Raw genomic sequence first — 26,442 nt, 5'->3', positions numbered from 1 at the left:
TGAGATCATGGCAGCAAGTGATGATTTTTTTTCCCCCTTTCTTCCTGTCTTAATCTCCCCTGGCTGGTGGGTCTGAGACACGGGATTCCTGCCAGAGCCAGGGAAGGGATTTGCTCATCTTCTGTCTTGCAAGCTCAAAACCAAATCCTCTTTATGGAACTTAACCCCTGTGCAGCCTGGAAGGGCTGGAGTGCTCAGAGAGGACAAATTGGGGTGGGGGGAAGAGGCTGTTGAAGGAAAAAAGGCTGGCGAGCTAGAACGAGAGGACAGGGAATAACATCCCTGAATCCCCAGTGGCCAAAGGGACACAGTCCATCTTTGTGTTGGTCTTTGATTGCTGCTCACTTGATCTGCGGATGGGAACTCGCTTACAGAGGTGGCTACATTCCCAGCGCAGGTGAGCACCCACCCGCGCAGGGCTCCCGAGGGGCTGGCACAAAACCCAGCCGAGAAAGCCAGCGCTCACTAATAACCTTGATTAGCCCTTCCTTGCTGGTTCCTCATCGGTGAGACGCGAGGCATGGTGGCAATGCCGGCTCTGCAGCACGCACCGAGGCAGACGAGCCGCTCTGTCCTTTCACTGCGACTTAGGACCCCTGTCCTTGCTCTCTGCTTGGGGGATTTGCTGATAAGGCGGCGCTACGCCAAGAGCGAGGTAGCCAAACTCACCCTTCTGGTCCCGCTGCTGCTTCTTAACCTTTTCTAATTGAAGAATTACCTTTTTCGTGGGGATGAGGAAACAGTGCAGATCATCAGCTGCGTTGTTGCCACAATGGTTTTCATTTACCACCAAATAATAATTAGGCCAAACTTTGGTTGTTTGCTTTGCTACTTTTATTTCCTCTGCTTTGGTTTTTGCTGATAAGCAGAGCATGCGCGGGCAGCGGCCTTCCTCGTGCAGGGACTGCGACGCTCCCGTTTCTTCTCCCAAACTGGCTACCTAGAGATTTGCAGATGAGAGTGACCACGTCATATACAGGCCGTAGAAGGAAATGTATTTGTTTCTTTTTTTTTACTTCGCAAGGCTTTAGGCTTTCCTGCATGGGGGCTTGAGCTGTTCCAGCCACTGGGGTTCAATTGCTTCTTTCTGAAAGAAGAGCCGAGATGGTGAAAGGTGCTTTTTTGGGCATCGACTCGTAGCAGCAATAGGTGGACTGGTTGCATCACATCCGGAGCGATGGGCCTGCCCAGGGAGCATTTGGCCTCTCGTGCTGCTGGTCTGGGAACCCACTGGCTGTCCTTAGCAGGTAGTTTGCACAAGACTTTTCAGTAGTAACCATCTGATGGTGGGAAGGCAGCTTAAGGCGCCCTGCAAGAGCAGCAGAAAACCGTAGTTTGCTCCACAGAGGAGCCATAAGCGGAAGGTGGGCAGGTTTTTGTCCGCAGCTGAGCTGCCGTCGGAGGGAGGCAGTGCTGGCGCTCCAGAAGCGGCTCGCAGCCTGCTGCTCGCGCTGGATTTGTGGTGAGGAAGGGGCTGTGGCTGTCCCTGCTTCTTCCCCCGCTGCTAATGGCAAAGGGAGTCCCCACACCATCATGGGAGAGCGGTTCGGAGAGTGGGACAGGTTGCAAGGCAAGGTAGCGTTGAAGGTGCCACGCGAAGGGAGCGGTAAGCCAAAGCTGGAGGGATTAGCCTGCTCAGAGGGACAGATGCCATCTGGACGGGCTCTTCCCAGTGCAGCTCCTCCTCACACCAGGTCAAAAAAGCACTGGTTCTTTGTGGCTCAGTGTTTTTCTCACGCTTAGTTTGACACACACAAATGTGAATCAAGCAAGGCTCCAGGATGTCACCTTTCCTTTCCAGGATGGTGGAACGCTCACCCAAATCCTCATTTGGTCTGGGGTGGAGAAATGCCTTTTCTTACGTTGGTCTCTGGGCATCAGAAAAGCTGTTGCAGTTTTGTTGGTTTGGGGCTGTTGTTTGGTTGTGCTCCCTGTTTTCTGTTGTTTTTTTTCTCCGCTTTCTTTGCGTGGTGCACAATATCTGCGCTTTGGAAAAGTTCTGGTGGTCATTATGGCTGCGTTGTCCCGGACGGAGAAGGGGTGTCCGCGGTGAGGGGGTTGGTGGTGCCCGAGACTCCTGGGGCTCGTGCCGGTGTGGGAACGGAGGAGTGTGGGCTTGTGTGAAGGGACCCAGACCTGCTCTCTTCCACCAGCGCAGCTGGCCGGTTGCCAGTGACCAACTTGCCCGTAAAGCACGTCTAGTCTCTCGTGAGGGATGACGCGTGTGTGGAGGAACTGCAGCGAGGCGCGTTGCTGTAGGTCAGAAACGGCCATATCTCCCTTTTCTTCAGCTTAACAAGTGTTAGCGACCTGCACGGCGTCCCAAAGAGCAAAGTCATTCAGTGCTGGCACGTGCTCCTTGCTGGCCTGTGATGCCCCTGCGAGTCGTGAGCCTGCTGCGATAACCCAGCATGGCTCCCGCGGCTGGAGGCACGGCTGCCGTAGGAGGGGGAGGGCGCTGATTTTCGATTTAGGCTTATTCTTGCGGAGGCTCGTGTTTATTCCCGGAGGCCAGCCGGTGCGTGGTGCCGAGGGTGCCGTGAGACGGGGCTGGCGAGCGGCGAGCTCGGGGACGAGGTGCGCTCTGGGCCCCGCGGAGCTCCCGGCCCGTCAGGCAGCTAAGCTGGGGCTAATGAAGAATGACTTCCTAAATGAATAAGTAAAGCCAGGAGCCTGGAAAAAAGAAATGCGAAGTGTTACGCTGAACCACAAGGAAACGCGGTGTCGACGCTCCCCAAGGCCGTCGGCTGCTCGGCGCAGCTCGGCACTGATTTGCTGGTAAACGCGGCAGGATTGGGTGTGTTTGCGTGCGGGTGAGAAGAAGGGGCCGGGGCCAGCAGAGAAATTGCCCCAGGTCCGACTCTTGCAGCGCGGCCTAGGAGGAGAGCCCGTCTTTTTGCACGCATGGTTTGCACGGAGGCAGGCGGGAGGTCTCATCTTCAGACCCGCTCTGCTCGGGGCACGGGGTGACGCAAGCCAGGCCGTGGCAGGCCCCGGAGGGGTGACCTCGTGCTTAACACGGATGCAGCCCAGCCTGGGGAGCCAAGCCGTGCTTCCTCTTCCTCTTCGTCGCATGCTGCCGATCCGCCGGTCGCCCCCGGCCGCGGCGGCCTCCCCTCTGCCCCTCTCCATGCTACGCTGCACCTGCCCGGGCGCCGCGGATGCATCACTGCTTGTCAGAGCTGTCACGGCAGGGAAACCGGCGGGGGGGAATTAATTTCTCCTGATGATTTAAACCCAGCTCGGAGCTCTCCTGTCTCGTTTCTCCGGCAGTGACCACGGCTTAACCGTCTCCGTGCCGTCGGGCCCTCCAGCAACAGGGAGGGAAGAAGCAGCATCTCTTCTGCCAGCGCTGCTGCCCCCCAAAATCCCCCTTGGGCTATTGCTCGGGGATGGTGCTGGCTACTTTGCACACATGAATAGATCGGGGATGCTCGGAAAGGAGGAAAAAGAGGGGTGGGTGTGTTTGTGTAAAAGCGATCGGCAGCCATATGACTTCACGCTCAGAGCCCTGTCTCGGTGTGCCGTTTCTTCTGGTTTCCCACGTTGTGCAAGGGGATGACGCTGTCGTATTCAAGCCCTTGGAGATCCACAGATGCAGAGCAGGGTTTTGGACCGAGCCAGGCCTGATCAAAGCTCTTTTTTTCCCTCCATCTGTGTGTGTTTCTCCATGGAAGAGAGTGCTCTGCCCCTTTCTTGTAAATATTTTTTTCTTCTGAGATGTAAATAACTCTATGAAAGATAAACAGTAATGCTTAGCTCTGAAGGATCTTTACTAGCTGCTCTAACTGTGTTTGCCAAGACCACGGCCCGCGTTTTTTAATGGGCTGCGGAGTCGTGCTCGAGCGTAGAGGAAGGATTGCAGCTTCGAAGGGGAAGGGGCTGACTTGGAAATACTCCGAGGCCTCATTTTCCGGACAGGGCTGATCCCGCACCTTCTGAAATCGGTCCTTTCTGCCCAGCCCTTGGCGCGGGGCACCTAAGACCACCGACTAATATTGAGGTGAGCTTTGCTGGTGGTGTTGTATTTCTTTTATTAAGTATATAGAAGTGGTGCTGGGGGGGGAGGGACTTGGCTTCCCACGTCTTGGGGACGTTTTGGCCAAGATGAAGTGGCCTAGAAGGCAGCATTTTTTTTTTTTTTTTTTTGGCTTTGTTGGCCTGATTAGCTCGATTCAAGCAGGCGCGGGGAGGTCTGGAGAACATTAGGAGTCTCCCTGTTGCGAGGGGAAGGATGTGCAAATTAATACTGCGTGTGCACGGTTCTGGCACCGTGTCTCACGGAGACGTTTAGCATTTTGCTTTATTTGGTTTGGGGAGATTTGGGGCAGTTTGTTGCCCTGGGTTCACCCCACGCGCAGCGGGAGCGGTGGGGCCGTTTCATACAGCTCCGTCTCTCCCGGGCGAGCGTCCTCGTGGGGTCCCTCGTGTCTAGCGAAGGTTGAGGTGGGCTTAGTGCTTTTCTAATGGGGCTTTGACAGCGCCTCCCTCCCTGCCTGCAGCCTGCTTTTCATGCGACTGACGGGAGCTGCCATCTCATCTCTGAGCTCGCTCCCCCTCTATTAAGTAGGGTTTAAACCGGGTCATTGGGTGGGGAGGGGAAACCAGTAGCGGAAGCACGGACTCGAAGCCCATGCGCTCATGCTCTATTTCCTCGGGAAACGAGGCTAACGCACGCAAGCGAGGCAACCTGAGCGCGGGAGACTTGGGCCGCGTGGACTTCGTGGGAGAGGGGTGCGCGGCGGGAGCGTGGCAGCACCTCGCTGCCCAGCCGCCGGGTCCCGACCGGGTGCCCCGGCTGCCGCGGGGCCCCTCCACGCGCGTGTCCTGGCAGCTCGCAGGGCCCCAGCCGCTGGCCGGCACGGGATGGCCCGGTGGGGCTGGCTTTGCGGGGCCAGGCATGGAGGAGCGGGAAGGTAGAAATGTGGGGTGGCGTATTTAAATTCCATCTCTCCCCTCCCCAGGGGAGGTGACAAATGAGCTAGTGGTTGTGCTAAAAGCTTTTCTTTCTTTCTTTAAAGAGGTTGCTGGGAGGAAATGAAGCGACCCACTGACCTTTGTTAATATGCAGCACAAACTGAGCTGGAGATGCTGTAAGGAAGAGAGACCTCAGTGCAGCCCTCTGCCTGCAAGGTGTTTGCTTCGATTGATATGTCTAATGGGAGTAATTCTCCCGCAGCAGCTACGGCAAATGAAGATGTTTAATCATTTGCTAGATCGGGGTGATGAAATTTTTTGCAGCAGATTTCTTTAAAACCGCCCTTCTCCTTTTCACCTGCAGACAAAAGTGAAACAGGAGAAGCCCGAAAAGGGTTTTGTGAAACATTTTCAGGTTGTTTTATTCTAGTGAATCTGAAATGAGGGCTTGTTTCCCCTTCCTTCCTGGGTTTTTTTCTAAACCCAGAGCAAACGTTTCAGTCACCGGTTCCATTTGGGCTAGAAAAAGTAGCACAAGAAATGGCAAGATGCTTGTGTGGCTCTTTTTAGCTGTGTTTGCCACAGGCTCCCTCTTTAAGCAGCAGGATCTAAGCTAGCCAAAGTGCTCTGTAGATAAGCCCCCTCCTCCTATATCCCCTTGGATACCCAAAGTAGCTTAAGGGAGTTAGGTGTCCAGCACCCTCTGAAATGGGAGTTGCTGGGAGGAAAATCTTCAAAAGCATCTTAGTGGCTTAGGTTAAGTCCCTTTGACTCTCAATGGGACTTAAGCTCTTAAGACCTGTAGGTGCTTTTGAGCATTTTACCCTTTGTGCCTAGCACCCTTGGGTCCCTGAAAATCCCAGGCTCTGTCTGGAGGAGCCGCAATGGGAGACTGCTTCCTGCAAACACTCCTCTATTTTATTATTTTTCATAATATTATTCAAGACCATGTGCACAGCGCTTACAAGATGCACCTGTTTGCACGCTTAGAAGCAGAGAAGATCAGGCAGAGCACAAGAAAGAAGGCCTTACAGGGGCTCTTTCCCTGCAAGAATTAACCTTATTTCTGAAATGCGACTATACTGAGCACAGATCTGACCCCACTGGGAACCATGGCTTCGCTGAATTGCATCCTTTAATAAGGATTGAGGTCTGTTAGGTGGCTTGCTTGTGCTGCAGAAGGTCCTGTGCCGGTGAATTTAGCGAGAGCTTGTGAGTCCGTGGAGCAGCACAGGGAAACTGCCATGATGTTTACTTGTACGGTGCCAGGAGGTTGGCTGGGTGCTTGGCAGACAGGCGGGAAGAGTGATGCAAACCTGCTTCAAAGAGCGTAGACAAGGTAAACTGTGCATCTGCAGAGGAGGGCAGAGGACGGGTGATGAAACCCTTGTGATTTGAGCATTCATCAAAGCAATTCCCACCTGAATTCAGTGCCGCCGGCAGGGCGGGAGAGGCCTCTTGCATGGTAGCTGGGTTTCCAAACGTTGCGTGTTTTGCATTGCAGGCAGGAATACTGCCGTGAATAATGCTCTGTTTCCAGTGTCTCCATTGCCACCAAGAAAGCAGAGCTAACTCCTCTCCTGGCCTCTCCTTGATATCTGCAGGGCAGCCGGGTGGGTGCACATCTTGCTGTCCTGATAATCCTGTGTCCGGGGGAAGACAGCCAGTGACGTACCTGCTCTGAAGGATGAGTTGCTGGATTGAAGTTGACATGTCCTAATATCTCTGCCAGCGCTTTCTGTCTCCGTCAAGGACTCGGGAAGCACATTAGCACCGGAGTGGAAGTGTCACCCTCTGGCATCTCTTTCTCGAATCCTGGAGCTGTTGCCATATCCCCTTAACCAGACCTTCTCTATCGGGTCCATTATGTGGCGTGAAAATCCGTGCTAGATTCAGGAGAGTGAAGCTGCCAGGCCATCTCTCTTCCGATCAGGCAGAGCACATTCCCCGCTGTGTCCGTGCTCAGTCCCATCATCGGAGGGACTTTTGGGGCAAGCCACATGGGGCAGCGCAGCATCTTGTCCGCTTGGAGCCGCAGAAGGTTGCTGGTGCCGTGTTTAGAGAGCGGCTGAGGCTCAAGAAGAGGTTTAGTGGCTTTTACTGGGACCGTGGGGGGATTTTGCTGGGATAAAGAAAAATGGAGCTTCTGAGAAAGTCCTCTTTTTTGAAATATAGAAAACTAAAGCTGGGAGGAGGCTATCTGCCTGCTCCACCAGCCCTGTCCCCCTCCAGCCTCGCTGGTGGGAACTGGATGGTGTGTGGCTGTGGAGCAGGGAGAAGCCACCAGCAGTTATTCCCTTTATTGTGCCGGCATTGATACCATGTCCCCAGTTTAATTAACAATTACCGTCATAGCTATTCATAGCATTCTCAGACGCAGCTCGCCTCTGACAACAAAAAGCAGCCCGGCGCGTTGTTCTTCCCCCTAGAACCCTGCGAAACCCCACGTTACGCCTGGCTGGAGCCTTTCTGCATGTTATAATAGCGTCTAGAACAAACATTTGAAGAGATTCCCAATGGTATGATCCTGAGTTTCTTTTTCTTGTTTCTTGTGACAGAGTTGGTATTTCTGCTCGGTTTTCACAGGCAGCACTGAAATGCGTTGGATCTAGCCTAGCACAGCGCGCACAGCAGAGGCTTTCTGATCCTCAAAGTGCAAGTCCAAAGCATCTCACTGAAAAGTTGCTCTTTAGGGTTGAGTACATATGGGGACTTCTTGTTTATCCTGGTTTTTCTTTTAATTCTGTGTAGTTCAGCCTTGGAGAGTTAATGGGACAGAAAAAGATTAAAATGCCCTTTCACATTGCCTGTCCCGATGGTTTCATACCCTGATGTGTATCAGAAAGCTTAGGCAACCTCACCATCCTCTTAGTCCTTTTAAAGCCTTTGATCGCTGTACAGTATCTCCTGCCTGGCTTTTCTCCAAAAGGTGATAAACCTCAGTTTTGATTTTTAATTGGGGTAACTTATAGCAGAAAGAGATCTGTACAGATCTGAGAGCAATCTTCACGCAACTCCTGCCCATTACGGTGGTGCTCAGCGCCTGTCTGATGGAGGAACCTCTCGGCCCCGTGCCCTTCCAGGAGGCTGTAGCTGCTGTTATCGCTCTGTCTCTCCTCTATATTCAGCCCTTCTAGGGCAAAGCTTGCCTCTCGCCGAAGGAAATATTTACCAGTATTGAGACACAGGACTGGAGAGTTGCTGAGAACAGAGCTCCCTTAATGCCATTCCAGCTTTGCAAAGGGATCAGGATAAAGCTATAAGCAGCCTGCTTCGCGGAGCCGGGAGTTGTCTCCATGGAAATGTGTCGGCAGGGCAAGGGGGAGCAGGCTGGCGCTGCACTCGCTCTCGCCTCTCGCACCACTGCTAATATCCCCCGTCCGTCCTGCGTCCTTTGGAGGTTGCGTTTTCTTGCTGTGACTTTAGGTCTGTCAGGATCCAACACTGCGTCCCCTACGCCAGCTTTTTTTTCCATTTTGGTTTTACGATAGCTCAGTAACGTGGCTCCCTGCTAGGCGCGCAGGGTGGATGTGGAAGAGCCTCCCTGTGTTGCTGGGGGAGAAACTGGGGCACCGAGCAGGGTGGTGACTCCCAGGCAGGCAGAACAGCTGCTCTGGTCCCAACCCTGGCAAGAAGCCTGGGGCACTTGCCGGTGGGCGTTTGCTTGCGACAGGGACTCTGTGACACCCAGCTATTCCCAAGCTGAGGTTTGAGCTCGTCGGGTCTCGGGGTGACAGTTGTACCGCATGGAGCCTGCCCGAGCAGGAGAGAAATCCCTCCTCGACTGCGCATACCTTCAGCAAAACACAGGGGAGACATCTCCTGCTTCATCCTCTCTTTTGTGTGGGTTTTTTTTTTTTTTCCTTCCTGAGTTTTTCCTGTGGTTTCAGTTTTTGCACATCCTCGCCGCAAGCTTTTGTGGAAAAATCGCCCTTTAAGAGGGTCCCTGGGCTCTGTCAGGTCAGATCCCTTCACACCTCGTTGCTCATGTGCTGGCTGGCCGGCGCTGGGGACAGGGGTACAGTGCGGGGGGGAAGCCGGCGGGATGTTAAACTTTAAACACCGGCTCTGCACAGTCGGTGCCTCCTGCTTGCGCTCCTCTTGCTTGTGCCGCTCCCTCCCTCTGCGTGCACCCGCGCAGAAATTCCCTGTTACCCGCCGAGGCGGCGCGGCTGGAGCAGGCTGCCCTTGCGCACCGACGGGTCCACGTGGCGATGGAGTTGGCCGATTCCTGCGCTGCCTCCCCGCGGGGAGCGCGCCCGGCTCTCGCTTTCCTCTGGCCCCACTGCTCTGCTCGCCGGCCTCCTCCCTCCGTGATATCGGCTGCCCTCGTTCAGGTGTCTAAGCACTTCCCCCTTTTCCTTTGTGCGCCTGCAGGTGCTGACGACGCTTTGGAGACGCTGTGAGTCCTGCTGAGCCAGACCCTTCCTGGCTGGGGCTGAAGGCCGCTGCAGAGGATGAGGATGCTTCCCAGCCCTGGGATGTCTTCACTGGTCTCCCTCGTGAACCTCCTCTCGGTGCTGCTGATAGGTTGCGTAGCTGAAAGTAAGTGACTCTCCTGTCCTCCTGCCCCTTCTCTTCCTGAGTGATCGCCCATGCCTCAGCTCCCTTGGCGACAGGCCACGGGAGCAGGCTTCAACGTGTAGAGCCAGCTAACATGTCCCCACCTTTTCAGAGCTGATTTGACACTGAGGAAGTGCTCGGTACCTGATGACGACTCTTTATTTTCCAGCCATCCTTAGTTTTCCACCCGTCCCCTTCCTGTTGTTCCCAGTGCTGCCCTGGCGGGACATCAGAGGGCAGCGAGGTCCTTCCAGCCTGCTTTGATTCCCAGGGTTGCCTCTAGCACTGCCAAAGAGCTGGGGAGAAGGGGGAGAACTGTCTGGCAGCTCTTGCAGGAGCTCTCCTCCCCATCACCTGGCCCCAGCTCACCCACATTGTCCTCTCCTGTTCTTGCCTTTCAGGCATCTGTCAGACACTGGTGACCGTTGTCACGTTACTCACTAGGGCTGGATTCAAAACAGCAACCAAAGAAAGAGTATTATGTCTCTCCTTCCCCTGGGTGAGCCAGTTCCAGTTTAACACAGTTTTTATCTTTGCTGCCTTTCAATTCTTGCTTTAAAAAATGAAAAAGGAGAGGGGGAAAAAAAGTGAAAATCTGCAGCGACTCGAATGTAATGTTACTTCAACACGAAGGCTGATCACTCGGGATCAGTGGGGAATAGACTCTTCCAGGCTGATTGAATTATGACTTTTTTTCTTCCCCAGCAAAGCTGCTTGAAGCTAGTGAGAGAGCTGCTCTGGTCAGCCTAGCCCTTGACAGCTTTTAACGTAATCACTTCGTTATCAGGGTTTATTAAGATGACGCGGTCATTGGGGATTGAATGGGATCCTAGACCTTTTGTTGCTGAGAATTTTTTTTAAACAGTGCTTTCTCTCTGTGCAGTAGATGAGTGGGGATATATTTGCCCTCATCTCACTCTTGCGTTTTGTATGGCTCGCACTTGCACCTTTTTGCAGGGAGAAAGGTGCATGCCCAGAAAGATAATAGGAGATTTCCTTTCATTCTGTTCATTTAATAAACCGAGGAAGTGAGTTGGGCTCTCGGAAGTTCAGAATAGGGCTGCTTTTCAAGTGTGTAGCTATGGGGCTGCCTGCACCTCAGACGTTCAGAAAGACATACCCGAGCTTCAGTTTGAGCTGTCTGTCTTCAGTACCAGCAACCGGGCAGTGCTTGGCGGTGAGGAACTTGGCGTGAGCTGTTTGCCCAAGTATTTTTATCTATGATCCTACTTGGATGTTGCAGCCTGTGTTCCTGTAGGCTCCTTATTAATACCCAGGGTAGATGGTTAAAGCTAGCTGGTGTGCTCTGCCTGCACTCACGATGGCCGTGCTGGCATGGGAAAGCAGGTGCTCGTATAAGCCAGCCTACTACTACCTGCATTGGCTAATGCCAAAAAGCAGGAGACTGAGAACAGGGATCTCCCTCCCTGGTTCTTTGGGCAGTGGAGTGAGGAGGGGAGAAGAATGATTACGATAGGAGATCTAGAGTCAGGACTCCTGGTTCCCATTCCTGCTGCTGGTTTGCTGTAACACTCCTGGGCAAATCACTTTGTTTTCAAAGCAAGCAATGTGGCTTTGCTGGTGCAGATGGAGAATTCACCTATGTGCAAGTTCCTCTTCATATGAATGCAGCCCTGATTCCTCTATTGTGATTCTGAGTGCCTGTGAAAATTGGGGTCCTTTTTTCTCCTTAAGTGTATGCCAAGCCTTGTGCTCCTACTGCTGGGAGTGGGCACGCTGCAGAACCAGGGTTTCTGAAAACCATTGCCATGCGACTTTGGTTTTACTGTGATTTTGGTTTTCCTAGGCAGCAATGAGCATCTTGTCCTCCCCATCATCCATGGGGTGAGGTTTGCTCAGGGACTGCCGCAGAGCTTTGAGATACCACGTGCCGCCTGGCTGCTATGAAGCGTCTTTGCCTGAATTGGTGGAAATGTGCCTTTGGGAAGGGCTGATGCTGATCAAGCGCAGAAAACACCAGTTGCGTGGCCCAAGCCCTGCTGAAATCTGTCACTGCTCAGCAGACACCTTGCTACTAGCAGCCAAGTTTCTCTCTCCCATATTTCTGCAGTGTCCTTGGATCCTGGACAGTGAGGTTTTGTGTTTTATTCTTTTGCTGCTCACAGATTTACGTGTGGGAACTTTGCAGTTTCCAGGACTGCGTGTCTGAGGCAAAGCTGCCATCCTTGTCTGCCGTTACCTGGTTGACGTACAGATCAGCTGGGCCAGGATTTTTCTTTTCTTCCAACCTGTAGAGTCTGTTGGCATCTCTCCCCAAACTGTGGCCCTCGGGGGTGCTCTCCCTTATGTGCTGGCTCTTTGAATCGCTCCCAGGCTGCAGCTATTATTGACTGGCTGGTGATCATGGGTTGATACCTCCTGATTTTGGAGGGCCTGCCCAATTCTGCCAGTCAGTAGCATCCAAGCTAGTCTGCAATGCTCTCTAGTGAGGCAAGCAAACAGCAAACAGCTTTGTCTGTCACCACCGTGGGGACTGCGCGAGGAGCTGTCGCTCTGCTCTGACAATGTCCTCTCCCATCAGATGGCCCTGGGCTCTGTCATGCCACCTCTCGCATAATCCCTTGGCCAGCGTCCATTTGGCTGGCGCTTGCCACGCTGCTGACCCGATTTCCTTGTCCCAATTCACGGGGGGGAGGGGGGGGCGCTGCCAAGGCCTTGCAGCCCCCAGCGCTGTGCCAGGCGGTGCCACTGGTGCTGCAATAGGAAGCCCAGGGCGCATAGAAAACCCCTGGGCCTTCTGCTCTTGGAGGGTACCATCTTCCTCACTTCAGAGGGGAATAGCTGGTCTTGCAGCAAAGCGTAAGGCTGAAAGCTGGGACTTGCCTCCTCTTCCTGCCTTAAACCATCCTTTTCCAGAGCAGCGTTGGAGGAGCTGCAGCCTCTGCAATCAAAGGACCATTAAAATACTTCCCTTGTTTCCTAGGCTAATTGATCTCAGTCAGTGATTTAAATCTTTCTACGGCTGGAACATGCTATTTAAAGGAAACTGCTATTTAAATTAAAAAACCAAAGCACCACACTGCTTTTTGCCTGCTGTTCTTACTTGTGAAGCTGGAGAGGATGATAATTGAAAGGTGTAAACCAGACCTGTTTCTTCTCTTTTTCTTCGGTTGCACACGGACACGTTCATTGTTTCTTCTGTATGGTCAAGGGCAGCCATAGAGCTGGAAATTGTTAAGTCCGTGGTTATTTTCAGTGGCCTCTCATTACAGGGAATGTATTACTGTTTTGTTAAGGATTTAGCTGGTTGTCGGAGCAACATAAATGGGCGGTACTGCAGAGAGCTTGGGAAGGCCTTCCCCGAGACCAGCGCTCTGCTGTGCTGCCCAGCCAGAGGGGCAGGTCTCATGGCCCTTAAAGCTTGCAGAAAACCGGGCAGCACACACAGACGGGCGAGGGAGGACATAGGTTCAGGGAGAGGGAGAGTCTTTCCCAAATTTCTCACGTACCTGGGCACAGAACCAAGCCTTGCTGTTTCCCAGTCACGTGCCCAGCCCAGTTCATGCCTTCTCTGCAGCTAGCACCGTAAAAAAACCTCTTTTTTGTGCATATGCAAAACCAGTCTGATTTTGCTGGCTGCTGCCAGGCCCCCTCTGTAAAGAGCGCAACTGCGCTGGCTAGAGCTCAGCGCTGGGGTCAGGTACTCCCGGCCTCCCGTGCCTACCTGAAGGAATAACATGCCCACTTTAAGTGCTCCTCAGCTGCAGATGAAAAAGTCACTTACTGTACAGAAATGTGGCAATTTTTATAACTGGAATCAGCATGCTCACTGTTTTCAAGTGGATTTTTCCCATTGATCAAACCCTTTGCGTTTTACAGTAGTGCTTTACTAATTGATACTTTGCATACACAGAGGGCTGGTGTGTGGTTCTCTCCGCCCCAGCAAAGATTTAATAGCAGGTGCAGTAGTGAGCATTACTTATTACTTAGGTTTCCTTCCTTTTATAAATCACGTTATAGAACGCTTACTAGCACACTCTAAAATATTACCATAAATAATTAAAGCTAAATTGCAATTGGCAATATAAAAGAATAAAGCCCCTTTTGTGATGCATTACCTTTCCTTTTTTCCCTTTTCATTGCACTTGCTGCATTGTTAATTTGCAGAGCGCGGTAACTCTGGGCGGGCGCATGTGTGCGGGAGCTGCGGCATGCATCTGTGGCGGCTGGCAGCAGACGGCAGCAAGGGTTGAGCCGCATGTGTGGGGCTCGCGGCGAGGATGGAGACCGGCTGCGGTGGGTTGGGAGAGGAGCCATGGAGGTCGATGTCAAGGCCGAGCTACGGGGAGATCGTGCAGATCCACATCACGGCTGCTTAGAGGGGTGTCTGCCTCCTCTCTGGTCCCTCTCATGCTCTTATAAACCGAGGATTAGTCTCAGCAGCAGAGCTCGCAGCTTTTAGTCTGGAGATCCTAGCTTTGATCTGTTGTTGGCCAAGACAGCAGTTGTCAGATAAGATGGCAGTAAAAATCAAGGAGGCTCCGTTTTAGGACTTGATAGACACCTTAAGACAATATCAGTGGGAAGTGACTCTTTCTCTGCTTTGGGAGAATGCTGCTCCATCTTGAAGTATTTGAGACTGATTCATGGCAATGAGGCAACGCTGTCCTGAGATGAGGAAGATGTTGAAACGTGGTGAAGTTAGATTGGCCCCACAAGCACTTTTGGGACACGGAGCTGAGGGATTGCAGCGGAACGACTCTTTGCCCTTGGTGGGTGCGTGTCGCGGGGATGCAGCAGGAGTTAAGGGGGGACATATAGTAGGCTGTGTGGTTAGTTGGTAGGTGGTGGAGTTTCTCCTAGCTGTTGCACATTGCTCATTCAATGAGCAGAGTCTAATGGGATGTAAGAGGAGGCAGCATCTGAATTGCATCCACCTGGAAGGGAGAGATCCTCATTTCCCTCCCCCAAATCCATTTGCTGCTTTTGTCCCCTGTGCACCAGTTTCCTTTGGAGGCAAGGAGACCTCTTGCTGCCCTTCCTTCCAAATTGCCCTTTCCTTTTCCACCCTGTCTGTCTGCCAGCTGTGATCCAGCCTGTGGTTTTTGAGGGTCTGGGCTAGTTGTCTTCTCGCTCAAGGACACTGAATCAAGCTTCCGTGTCACCTTGTTTAAGTGCCTGATTAAATTAAACCTTGTCTGCCTGGATCGAATGATGTAATTTGATTTTTCTTCTTTTCTTTTTTTCAGGTAACTCAAATCGTAAAGTTTGTGTTGTAGGACCAGGTTTATGCTATAGGACCAGGAGAGGAAATAAATAATCTTTTGAAAGAGCTTCCCTGTGTGGGGTTGGGCTGTCACCTCCCAGGTCTCAGCTGTGCCCTACAGTGCAGACACTTATTAGATTAGTCTCTGCTGAGGTGCAGCTGGGGACTGCAGCAGCACGGGTGTTTGAGACCCAGTCATGGGTGTCTCCTGGTGAAGGATCTTTTCCCAACCAGCAGTTCTTGCTGCTCAGCTTCGTTAGATGGCTAAGATAGGGAAAAAGAGCATCTGCTTGTTGAGTAAACAAGTGGCTTGTGCGAAAATGTCATCGCCATAGTGTTTGTGATGGGGAAAATCTATATGCATGTGTTCACATCTGTGTGCCAAAACTAGGGTGTTTACTTCATGTCAGACTTTACCAGAAATCTAATAGTTATTTCTATGTGACTTCCCCTTTTGGGTGTGCTTTTCACCCAGTTCTTGCATACGCTGCCAGGAAGGATGGGGGCCCTTCTGGCATCTCACTGAGTCCATGGTCATGTCAGCTTTTCAGCTGTCCAGAACGGCTTGCGTGGAGGTTTCTTTTCAAGACCAATTAGATGTTAATCTACTGGGTCACCAAAAGGAATCTGCAAGGGTATTCCCACTCTTTTTATAGCCTGGGAAGCCCAATATTATTCTTAGAAGGCAAAGCAGAGTGTTTTCTAAGGACACCAGACCAGAGGAGTGTTGTTCTTTGGTGTGCGTGGGATGTAATCTGGGCTCAAATCGGCCTGTGAGAGACAGTCTCAGAAGAACAATTTTATTTACACTGCGCCGCTCTCTTCTCCTCCAGTTGAGGATTCTTTTGCAACATAATCGGTCCCAGTTCCCATCATAGGCAGCTATGAGGTTCCCTGCACTGCAGCTGCCTTTCATTTTGGGGGATTGTTCAGGTTCATGGAAACAATCAGGGTTTCTGCCATCTGCTGTGGATGGTGGAGCTAACCACCATACGGGCTGCTGGCCTTGCCGCTGGAGCAGGAGGAAGGAGCGTCCCTGCTTCTGCGGTCTGTGACTGCACCTTTCCTCCTCTTGCTTGGTTAGGGTTGCTTTTTTGAGCGAGGACTTCTCTTGCCGTATTATTGTCTAGTGTAATTAGTCTCAGTCTTGGTTTGGGGTTCTTGGAATGCAAACGTTAAACAGCCAGGTTACGGTTTGGCAGAGGAGCTGCTTGTTCCGTCCAAGGGCACAGCAGATAACAGCGTGACTATGGAAGAGATCACAGCTAACCTAGACCTGAAGATTGCCAGGAAAGCGTATTATAAATATATTTGGGAAGTCTGCTGCTAAGCCTTTGAAAGGAGATATTGCAAGGAATGATTTGGACAGTTGACATGAGGAGTATAGACTGACCTCCTGTTTTCATACTGTCTTTGTGTAGAGGATTTTTAGCATGTCCCGTCTTGCTGTTGCAAGCAGGAAACATTGCTGTTTCATATGAGCTTAGTTAAAACCAGTGCCACAGTTGTTTCATCTGTAATGCACAGAACCATTTCTATTTCCTTTGGAGGCCAAGAGGAAAAGTAAAGCTTTAAAAAAGAGAAAAAAAGAAAGAAAGAGCCACAGCTGGTTTTTCATTCTACAAAGTTTCTCTAAAGTCCTCCAAACCTTTAATTGACTCAGGAGCATAAAATTGAGAAGGGGAGAGAGTGAGAGTGTGTGTGGAGTGGCGCGAGCGATTTGAATAATTTATTGTCCTTTGAAGTTGCAAGAGAAATTTCAGCTGCCTTGGGGAGTAATTTCTCCCCATTCTGAAAGGGTTTCTCCTTATTTTAAAGTCATCTAGAGGATGATATTTTTGCATTTTCTGCATAATTAATGAGAATAACTCCCCCCCACACACACACACACAACCTCTAAAGAGTGTTGGAGTGATGAAACTTGGTGGGTTTTTTAATTAACAAAGTCAAATTAATTTGGCTATGTCCTCATCCTCCCTCACCTCTGTTAGAATTCATAGATTTATTTATAAATTAGTCTGAGCATGCTGTTAAGAGTGATGACACAGATCTTTAGCCTGGACTTTGATTTGTCTGTATGGAATTTCTAAAAGAGGATGTAGGTTTTTTCAATCCAGCTATTAAAGATCTCCTTGAGACTGGCTCTCGTGTGATCATCCAGTGAGCCAGAAAGATGCTTCAGCTCTCGTTTTTCTTTGCCTACCTGCAAAGGTAGGATCTGTTTGATTTTGAGGGTTTTCTGTGTTGTTTTTCCTTTAAGAATGTTACCATATTCCCATATTCCCCTTTCCTTGTGTGTCAGATCTGCTACTTGTGGTTAATTCCAGTAGCTGCCGCTTGAGGGACTGCCTTCCTCACCTGAACGAAAGAGGCATTTTCTGCCCAGGCGCCCAGAGGGCAGATAAGAAGTCATCCCTTGCATCTCTTGGCAGATGTCAAACATGAACAGAAACCTGTCCTACTCTGAGAAGAACCTCCCTTTCCTCCATCACCATCTTCAATAGAAGAGTTTAAGGATTCCTTTCTGTTGCTTTTCCATGTTTCCAGCTCTCTCTCTCAAGTTTTGCACTGTCTTCCTGGCTCACTGAATCTCTAGTTACCTCAAAATTGAATTCATTAGGTCACCACTGCTGCCAGTTCTCAGGGCTGTGACTGGATTCTCCCTTTTTCTTCTTTTGTGCTGATGCACCCACTCCAAATCTGAATGATGAGTATTGTGTTTCAGAGACAGAAATTGTCATGACTTATGTGGTAGGAGTCAAAGTTCATGTCTGTTAAAGGTTGCATTCATCCATTAGTCATGGATTTATTAGGTTTGGGGTTTTTGTTTTCAGATCTCCCATCTTGAGCTCCCTTTATATCCCAGTCTCAATTCCAGTAGAAACTGATGAGCAGTACAAGCTTATAACATACTGTTATGACCTGGGTTAAGGTATTTCAAGCTGGGTACCCAGAATCTCCTTCTGTTCCTGGCAAATGTGGGCTGAAGTCACTTACCAGAAATTGGAGAGGAGTGATATAACCAGCTTTTGAAAAGATCCAGAATACTATGTCCTAGGAATTGTACCTTACCTTTTTCTTGTAGACCACGAAACTTCCTCACTTGCCTGAAAGAAAGAAAGAAATAGTGCTTACATTTGTGGGGATTCAGCAGGTTTGCCCATGCTTCAAAATGTACGAAACCAACAGCTAGCACGTTGGAATTATAGAACTATTTGTGGGAAGGAGGTGAAAGTAACATAGCTTTTATTTACATGAGCGAAAGAATAGCATTTTATCATGCAATATTGCATTTATCTGATGTGTCTTTCAACCCCAAATAATCCCCACATGCACGTACCTAGCTAGCAAATCTGACTGAGGTTGTTCATCTACTGTAGTGCTGCAGCCCCTTCTCAGTTGGTGATGCAAGGCAGGGGAATCCAGCCACGCGTTTGCATTTTGCAAAAGTCTGTGTCATATCAATGAATGAAGGATCAGACCCGACCCCTCTAATCACATCCTGGGGGCTTCTGGCACTGCGCTTTCTCTGAAAGACCGTGAGATGTGGAAGCTTGTAGCAGTTTGTTTTCCCCAATGCTGCTGATTCTGCTGCCACTTTTCAGTGGCTCAGGACCTCTGCTGTGCTATATTAAGATGGCATAGCCCCGCGGGAGTTGGTATGCTTACTTGTTAAGCTTTCTTTTCTTTCAGGCTTGTCCCACAGGAGATGGTTTTTCCTGTTCTGGTATCCCCCGTGGACTCTGGTTCTTTTAATGATTCAAACAGAGCGGCGGAAGTTGAGCAAAGGGCCAAGTCCTTTCTAATCGTGTCTTCTCTGGGTTGTAGGCAAATTGAGCTTCTCCGAACTGCCGATGTCGATGACACGGCTTGAGCAGAAGCTGTCTTAGCAACTTAGTTCTGGAGGGAACCATGGCGGGGGAGGGAGAGCTCTCTGCCTTTAGCTTCTGATTGCAAACAATCTGGGATTGCTGTCCTGACATTGATGGACAAGGGGCCCTCATTAAGTTGCCAGGATAGCTCCGTGGCTTTCTTGCTCTTGCTCTTCTCTGGTTTGTTATGCCTTGTTATAGGACTTGTGGAGAAATATGGGATGTGATGTTGTTACAGCTGATGGAAAGCACTTGCGCACCCCCAGGGTCCTGGCCTGCCGCGTTGCTGAGGCTGTGTGCGCTCCTGTGCTTGTTGGCTCTTCGGCAGCTGATTCCAGGGCTGCCATCTTACCTGACAGCCTTCCTTGTCTGCTTCGGCTCTTGTTGGTCACCAGGAGCTCTTTTCTTTCTGGCATCTTGATGCAGTGCCAGAAGGTGAATGAGGATCGTGGCCAGAGATCTGTCAGCGTTACCACCTACTCACTCCTTTGCCTCTCAGTTGTATTGCGATGAGGAGGGAGAGGGGAACCACACTGTGCCAGATGCATGCAGTGTACAGAGAGAGAAGTGGTTAGCACGCCTGAAGCACTCTCCATCCAAATGGGTGTGACGAGGGAGGTTGGGAAACCGAGGCAAGGGGAGAGGATGTTTGTGGAGTGGGGCCGCAGAACGCATTGAAAAAAAAATTCAGTTGTACCTTCTAGATCTTGTTCCTTCTAGCCCATATTTGCTACTCTTAAATGCTCTCTCTCTTCCATGCTGTCTTGCCCTCTGTCCAGAGGCCCATTTTGCTACTTGGAGCCAGCTGCCTGCCCTGCCCGTGATTACAGCGTGCCCTATACATCTGCATAAATCACAATTAGAAGAATGTTTTCCTTGGCTGTAGCAGGGTGCCAGTTCACTAAGGCTGGGACCGACCTGTGACTGTAACAGATATCCTTTGTGCTGTGGGGAAAGGTGGATCCTTTCCATACATATGGATGTACGATAGTAGCCTAGAGAGGTCCCAGCTGAAACTGGGTGACTTCATACTAGCTGCTGTTCCCATGCGATAAGGCACGGTCCCATCCCTGAAAACTATCTGCTTAAATAGACGAAAAGGAAGGATTACGCTTCCCCTCCAGCAGGCAGGATAAAGTGTTTTTTTCTCACCTTGGGTGTCAGAACTAGAAATAGATCTTTGGTGTCCTCTGTCTTCATCCTGCCTCTACTGCTGCAGGCTCATGCCTCCTCTTTCAAAGGGTCTGTATCTGAGTGCTTTGCAAATAAGGAGCCTGAAGGCTGCATGCATGTGCCAGTTCCCCAAAATTACATCCCTTATGGCAGGAACAGCTGGGAATGGTACCAGCTATGAAGGGTCTGCTGCCTCATCCTGACTGAGGGGAAGGGTGGGAGCTAGCGGCGCAGAAAGGAGGCACGCGGCAGGAGTGGGTGTTCGGGGCGGTTTGACAGCCGGTGCAGTAATGGTGGATGAAACGAGTTCTTGATCTTTCTTGCTCATTTCTTGTTTGCGTCAAACCCCATGCTGGGTTGCATCCTTTGCTGCTGTCCTTCCTTCTCCATGAGCTTGCAGAAAGGGGACAGAAGTCCTTCAGCTGACTTTCCCTTGTGTCTAAATGGGAAAAAGCCTTGAATTCACTTGCATATAGCCCAGCCTTTCCGAGTCACATAAGGGCTTTGGTGGGTCAACACCAGGGGAATAGCAAGGGGGAACAATTTCCCTTCCAAGAAAAATGTCGCCAGTCTCTTCTTACCCTGCTTTCCCCAACCTTGCCAGTCCCATCTCCCTGAAGGGAGCCGAGAGCTGCTGACAGTAAGAGGAAGTCTCTGTCTGAAGCCTATAATTATCCTGTCTGCCTTCCCAGAAAGGGCCAGTTGGGGGGCGAGCGTGCTCCTGTTTCAGAGACCAGCCCTGCATTCTGCTGCCTCCCCAATTACAGCTTAATGGACTTTTTATGATGATAAGACGACTGGGTTGGGGAGAAGTTATTGACGGGGAAATGGAATATAATTCACTCCCTGTTTGTTTGTTCTGTCAGAAAACTCTCATTTTAATTTTATTTGTGAGGCACTGAGAAATAGCCCTTAGGAAAAAAAAAAAGGCAGAATCTGTCGGGAAAACCTTGAATTTCAAGAGGACTGGAGGCTCCGCAGGAGCTCTCCGAGGGGTGTTTTCAATCTTGTTGAGTGTCGCTATAGAGATGCCCCCCGCACCCTTCCCCACAGCCTGCACCAGTCCTGCTCCCTGTTTGCAGTTCTTCCTCCTCTCACGAAGACAAATGCAAATTATGGAGTTGTCTTTCTTGCCTCTACCCCTCCTGCAAGCTCCCCCGCTCGCTAACGCTGCTGCTTTGAAACGCTCACCCATTCCAAACATCGTATTCTTGCTCCCCACTCTCCATCTGTCTCAAATTTGGCTGCTCTCTCCTGTTTTCATCTGTTCCTCGGCTCGGTCTTCTTTATCTGATCTTCACTTCCTTGCTCTGAACAGATCCCTCCTCTCCATCTTGCTCAAGTTCCCTTCTCCCTGTTGATCTCTTCCCTCCTTTCCCCCTCCTTGACTTTGCCGTCCTTTCTTGCCTCCTCTCCACTCTGTAGCTCCCCTTTTCTCTCTCGGCTGGGTCGGAGCTGTTCCCCTCGTCCTCTCCGTCTGGCCCCAGCTGCTCAGCGCTCTCGCCTCTTTCCCGCAAGCACGGGGCATCCGTATGCTGCATGCGAGCAGACCGCGGCAGCACATGTGTGTAAAACACGTTTCCTGAACCAGCAAATACCCGCTCGGTACTTAGCAGTACCCAGATTGCACGCGCGTTCCCGGAGAGGCTTTCGGAAGGGGAGATGAAAGCGCTACTGCGCAGCGCCGTAGTTAGGGGAGTCCCTTCTCCCACTGTGAGGCTGTCAGCAGTCATGGAAAATGGAGATGGAGTTTCACTAAATCAGCAGAAAGTTTCAGGCCAAAAACCAAAGGGATGGGGGAGGAGGAAAAGAGGGGGGATTAACCGTTTGCATGCCACTGAGAAAGCTGTGGGGTCCCTTCCTCGCTGCTCTTGATGTTAGCAAGGGGTGCGAAATCTCCTGTCAAGAGAGATGTCCCCGTTAGAGCTAACATGACCTGGTTGCTGAGAGATTGCAAAGCTTTTGTCTGGCTTTTGCTTTTCATCTTCTTTTCCCACCGAGAAGTGTGTATGGAAGAAGGTCTTGGAGTTCTGTCCGTAGTGATTCTGCCTGGTTATTTTTTTTCTGTGTATTACAATATTTAGAGGCTGTAGCTGTGTGCAAGACCACCTACGGCAGCGAGTGCTGAGCAGCTCTGCTCAGAAACCCTCCCTTACTCCAAATTGCTTCTGGTGTCTAGACCAAGGCAGACAGGTGTGAGAAATGAGGATTGTCACCTCGGCGCTCCACGAGGCGGATTGAGGTACAGGGGGAGGGCGAATGCCCAAGGTCAACAGATAATTTGCATTCGAGCAAGAGATCTGAATCCCGATTACGGCAATCTTCTGGAGCTTGGATGAGTAGGTTGGGGTGTCCTAACAGCAAAACACCCCTTGGCCCTAGCTGGTTTTACTGCCCCGTCGTTTACCTTCATTCTTAGAAAGCAGAGGGCGAATTTTGATGTGTTCAGTACACCTGAGCTAGGTGACGGTTGACAATGGCTAACATGCCCCATTTCTTGTAGCGTAGGTGTGCGCTCGAGGTGGCCAGCTCGGCAGGACCGCCGGGCCACGTGTCGAAGGTGGACAGGGAGCGGTGGGCAAAAGGGCAGCTGCCCCTTGCCGTTTAGGAAGGCTTCTGCGATGGGTTGGTCAAAGGGGCAAGAAAACGGCCTTGCTTTTTTTCTGTTTCCTTTGGCCGGGCTCGGGTAGAGGTGCGAGTCCCTCTCCGCTCGCCGCCATGGTGGGTGGGGGGCGGACGAGGGTTTATTCACCAGCCGCGGGAGGGGCGGAAACGCGGCTCTTCGAGTGCAGGCTCCTTGGGTCAGCGGGGCTGGCGCGTGGGCCTCCGTCAGCATGCTGACCGCAGGCGCCGGGGGCACTGCAAATGGAAGCAAAACCTTGCAAAATACCACGTTCTGTGGCCGGCCGCCTTTTGTCTCCGTGTATTTTTCCGCCGCGGTGGGCGAGGAGCCCTTTCAGCCGCGCTGGGGCCGCGTGAAAGGATCAGCCGTTTGTCTTTCTTTGTGGCCCGTTGCGGAGGTGCTTGGCTGGAGGCGGCGGCGGTGGGGGGGAGCTGCCGTTGAGCGCGGAGGTGAATTGGTCTAAAATCCGCCACAGGTCCCTGCTGTGGGGCTGGAGGAAGCCATGGGGGGGGGGGTAGAAAAAGCAGAGGTATGAAAGTGTCTGTGCCCCCCCTGTGTGTGTGTGGGGGGGGGGGGGGCGGCCCGGCCGGTTGCTATGGCAACGGCACCTCCGGGCCTCCCCCCGAGGCGCGGGTAGGGCAGGGAGCCGTGAGGCGGGGAAGGGGCACGGCGGGCGGTCGAGGACCTTGGTGCGGAGGCGCGATTCGGTCTCCGTTTTGGTTCCCCCGCGCCGCTGGCCGCTCGAGCCTGCGGGGCCGGGGTGAGGTTTTGCTCGGAGGGCCTCGCGGTGCGGGGCCGCCTGCGTGAGGAAGGCGGCTCCAGCGGCCCAGGCCGCAGCAGCTGTTTGCAGTCCGCTCTCCCCTGCGTCCCCTGGGTTGTCCCGTATTCCTGACTAAGCACCCGGCGGGGAGAGGGGGCGTTTCGGCCGAGAGCAGCCGGGAGGTTGTCAGGCATTGATCTGGAAGGCGGCATGAAACATTTCAGGAATCAATTTTGCCTCAGAAAAGCCCCGGGAAGTCGATATTTCCCTACCGCGGCTTGCCTCTGGCCCTCCCTCCGTTTGTGGCTAGCTCTGATCTGCTTTCTCTGAAACGTGGAAGTAAATGTGGAAAGGAGGCTGTGTTCGGAGAAAACGTGGCTTCATGTAGGGCGCGGATGGGTCACCTCCCCACCTGTCTGCCCCATGGGTGGAGTTGCCCAAGACACGCAAGGTTGTTACTGAGGTCTGGCCCAGCCGGCTGCGCCGGGAGACTCCCCGGCTAGCTGGGAAGTAGCCTGGCGCTTCCCACCCCATTTTTTATGCAGCCCTCTCTGCCACCAGTGCTTCCTTCGGCTGGCTTAGCAGAGCCGGTGCGAGTTTTCCTCTCAGCCCCTGGAGAAGCGTCTCCCCGCCCACGGCTCCGAGCGTACTGGGATGGCGTGGGGAAGGGCTATGCTGCGCAGCGTCGCTGGCCTCCCTGGGTCTCCATGAACGCTGGCCGTAGGAGGGGCTGCCAGGAGACCAGGCTTGTGGGAAGAAAGGGATCTGTGGTGCAAGTCCATAGCTGTACTTTTTTTTTCCCCCTCTCCTTCAGCTGTCAACTCAGATAAGTTAAGCCCCTTTGTGCTCCTGCTTCTTTCCCACCCCTCAAACCACCTCTGGGGTCTCCATCCCATTCTGTGTCTTTGGCTTCTCATGTTTCGGACAGGCTGGCCAGCATATGCCTATCTCCCTCGCTCTTCCCTCACTATTCACCATGGCAGTGGTTCCTAAGGGACATTTGGGTTTAAAGGGTGAGATGTCCCCTCCTTTTCCCCACTCCTACATCTTTCAAGCTTCTTTGCTATAAAGTTCCTCACACCGTGTTGGTGTCTGTGTATCATTAGCAAGGAGATGGTTTCTTTATCCATGAGCGCTTGAGGGACTTTCTTCTGCTTTGGTGTCACATGAAGAGATCAAGGAAGGAGGTGTAGCAGCAGCGGGTCCTCATTCGGTGGGGAAGTGTTGGTTGCCCTGGATGTCGCTTTTGGGAAGTGGCGTAGGAGGTGGGTGGCAGCCAGGTGCAGGGAAAGGCTCTGTTCAAAACTCCATGGGTTTCCATGAAGCTGTAGAGAAGAGTCACAGGCACGCAGCAGTCCTTTGGGCTTTGCAGCCCTCTCTCCCGAGACCCAGACCCTTCAGGCAACCTCTCGTAGTAGGAAAATTCCTGAAAGCTCCAGCTTCTCCCACTGCTGTTTTGATACTGCAGAAACTGGGCTCTGCTGCTTGGCAAGCCGAGAAGGAAGAGAAGAAAATGGGACCGCAAGACCTAGGTTGGGCTCAAACTCTGTCTTTCCAAGACTGGTTGGTTCTCTGCTCTCCATAAGGGAAGACTGGTGAAGTGTTATAGAAATCGCTGAATTTTGTGCATGTCATCTGGAATACGCCTGTCTGAATGGTTTCTATTTATTTATTTTAAATGGAGAGCCCTGCAGCCTTGGCATAAGCCCCTCCGAGGATGCTCGCGGTGTTTGGCTGTTGCGTGGCATCTTCCTCCTGCTTTCGGAGGCTTCCAAGGCGCTTTGCAGAGCCGAGGCAGGAATCCTCGCGGCGTGTCGCTCCGCGCGCCAGACCTGGCGAGGCGGCGCTGCGCCAGTCCTACACAGCACACAGGAATGTGTTTCAGCTTTATGTCATCGCCACCTTGCCTGTGATAGCGCTGGCTTTCTCTTTCCCGGGGGGAGAGGGCTGCTCTGCGAGTGGCGTGGGCTGCAGTGACAAGTGCCGCGGTGACTACGGGATGCATACGTGGAGAGGGCAAGGGGTGTTTTACTGGGGGTGGGGGTGAGGGATTAAAGTCTGGAGCTCAGAAACTTGGGTGATTTCAAAAACAATAATTCTAGCTTTGATTCTCATCTTTTTTCCTAGTGAGCAGGAAAATCTAACGGATTGTCTGAGAGGGATTTTTGGTTTCCTTTGTTTGTCTTTCACTCTTCAAAAGTGACTTTATTGCAGGCAGTTCAGCATTGCAATGAGCTCAGGGATAGCCGTGTTCACAGAGGAAGTCAGCTTACTTGTGATCACATGCTAAGTCAATGGAGGTCCTAGCAAGGGCTGTTGAGCTATGACTCCTGTCCGTTCTCTAATTTTTAGAGCGCTATCCCTTTCTCTAGGCCAGAAATACTATTTATTTTTTCCTGAGTTGTGCTCTAATCACGCTGCTTGCACCCATTTAAATACGTATGTGAAATTAAGGAATATTAGGGGCTTTCGTTTTAGGATATGAACTTATATCAATAGGTTATTCTTAAAAAGGCCTGGACATTTTTGGCTGTACCTTCAGAACTGACCTCTACAAACTCTTCAGGTTTTGAACACAGGAGAAGAGAGGCTAGAAGTGAGGCTGCAGGCAGGGTGAGCATTTATATTTTAGCCTGAAGCAAAGTGTTGGTTTTGTCTTGCTCAGGTGGAAGGCAGATTTCCCCACTGCCAGGGCCTCCAGAGGTACTTGCTTGGTAACCTTTAGCTGTAACATTGCAAAGAAGACTCTGACCTCTAAATATAGATTTAGATATTTATAAATCTAATGCTTTGTACACACAGCATTCAGTGGGACATAAACAGCTCCAGCAAATTGTATTTACCTCCAGCATGGAAACAAATGCTTGATTGCATCACATGAGCTTGCTCAGTGGCTTTTATTTATGTACTGCTGGCCGCACCAGGCAAGGAGGAGGGAATGCTTCCTTTTGTCTTTTGACCCCCAAAAGACCCTGAAGACTTTTCTGTAGCTACCATTTGCCCTCTTCTGAAGCTCTTTGGTAGGCAGTTTGCATCTTGTTTTATAGACTCTGAATATGTACATATAAATATACACATTTCACAGTCATGTGGTCTACTTTCCTCAAGAATAACAGACGGCAACTTTATGATCTGAGTGATTTTATTTGAACACAGCTGTGGCCTTGTGATTTAAATATTTCAATAAATTTTAAGCTAACTAGATGAGAGGAAACTGTGAGGGAAAATAGGTTAGTGCATGGAAGGAAGTATTCCCTGCGGGTAGAAGAGGTGGGGGCTCTGCACAGACGCTCCTGTCCTTGTCTTC

General features: G+C 51.5%; 1 protein-coding gene across 13 annotated transcripts in view; it reads left to right on the top strand.

The window, feature by feature from the left end:
* PTPRS (protein tyrosine phosphatase receptor type S) overlaps window positions 1–26,442 on the top strand; it is a 151,081-nt gene that overhangs the window by 41,727 nt on the left and 82,912 nt on the right. For all 13 annotated transcript variants that reach the window (XM_068919540.1, XM_068919542.1, XM_068919537.1 and 10 more), the window contains exon 2: window positions 9,295–9,462. In XM_068919540.1, coding sequence (XP_068775641.1) covers window positions 9,375–9,462 — 88 coding nt within the window. In that variant the 5' untranslated portion in view covers window positions 9,295–9,374. The remainder of the gene's footprint in view (window positions 1–9,294; window positions 9,463–26,442) is intronic.

The sequence above is a fragment of the Struthio camelus genome, chromosome 26 (assembly GCF_040807025.1).
Source record: "Struthio camelus isolate bStrCam1 chromosome 26, bStrCam1.hap1, whole genome shotgun sequence".
NCBI classification, from domain to species: Eukaryota; Metazoa; Chordata; class Aves; order Struthioniformes; family Struthionidae; genus Struthio; species Struthio camelus.
The sequence above is the reverse complement of the archived record's forward strand: the minus strand, read 5'-3'. Positions and strand labels throughout refer to the sequence as shown.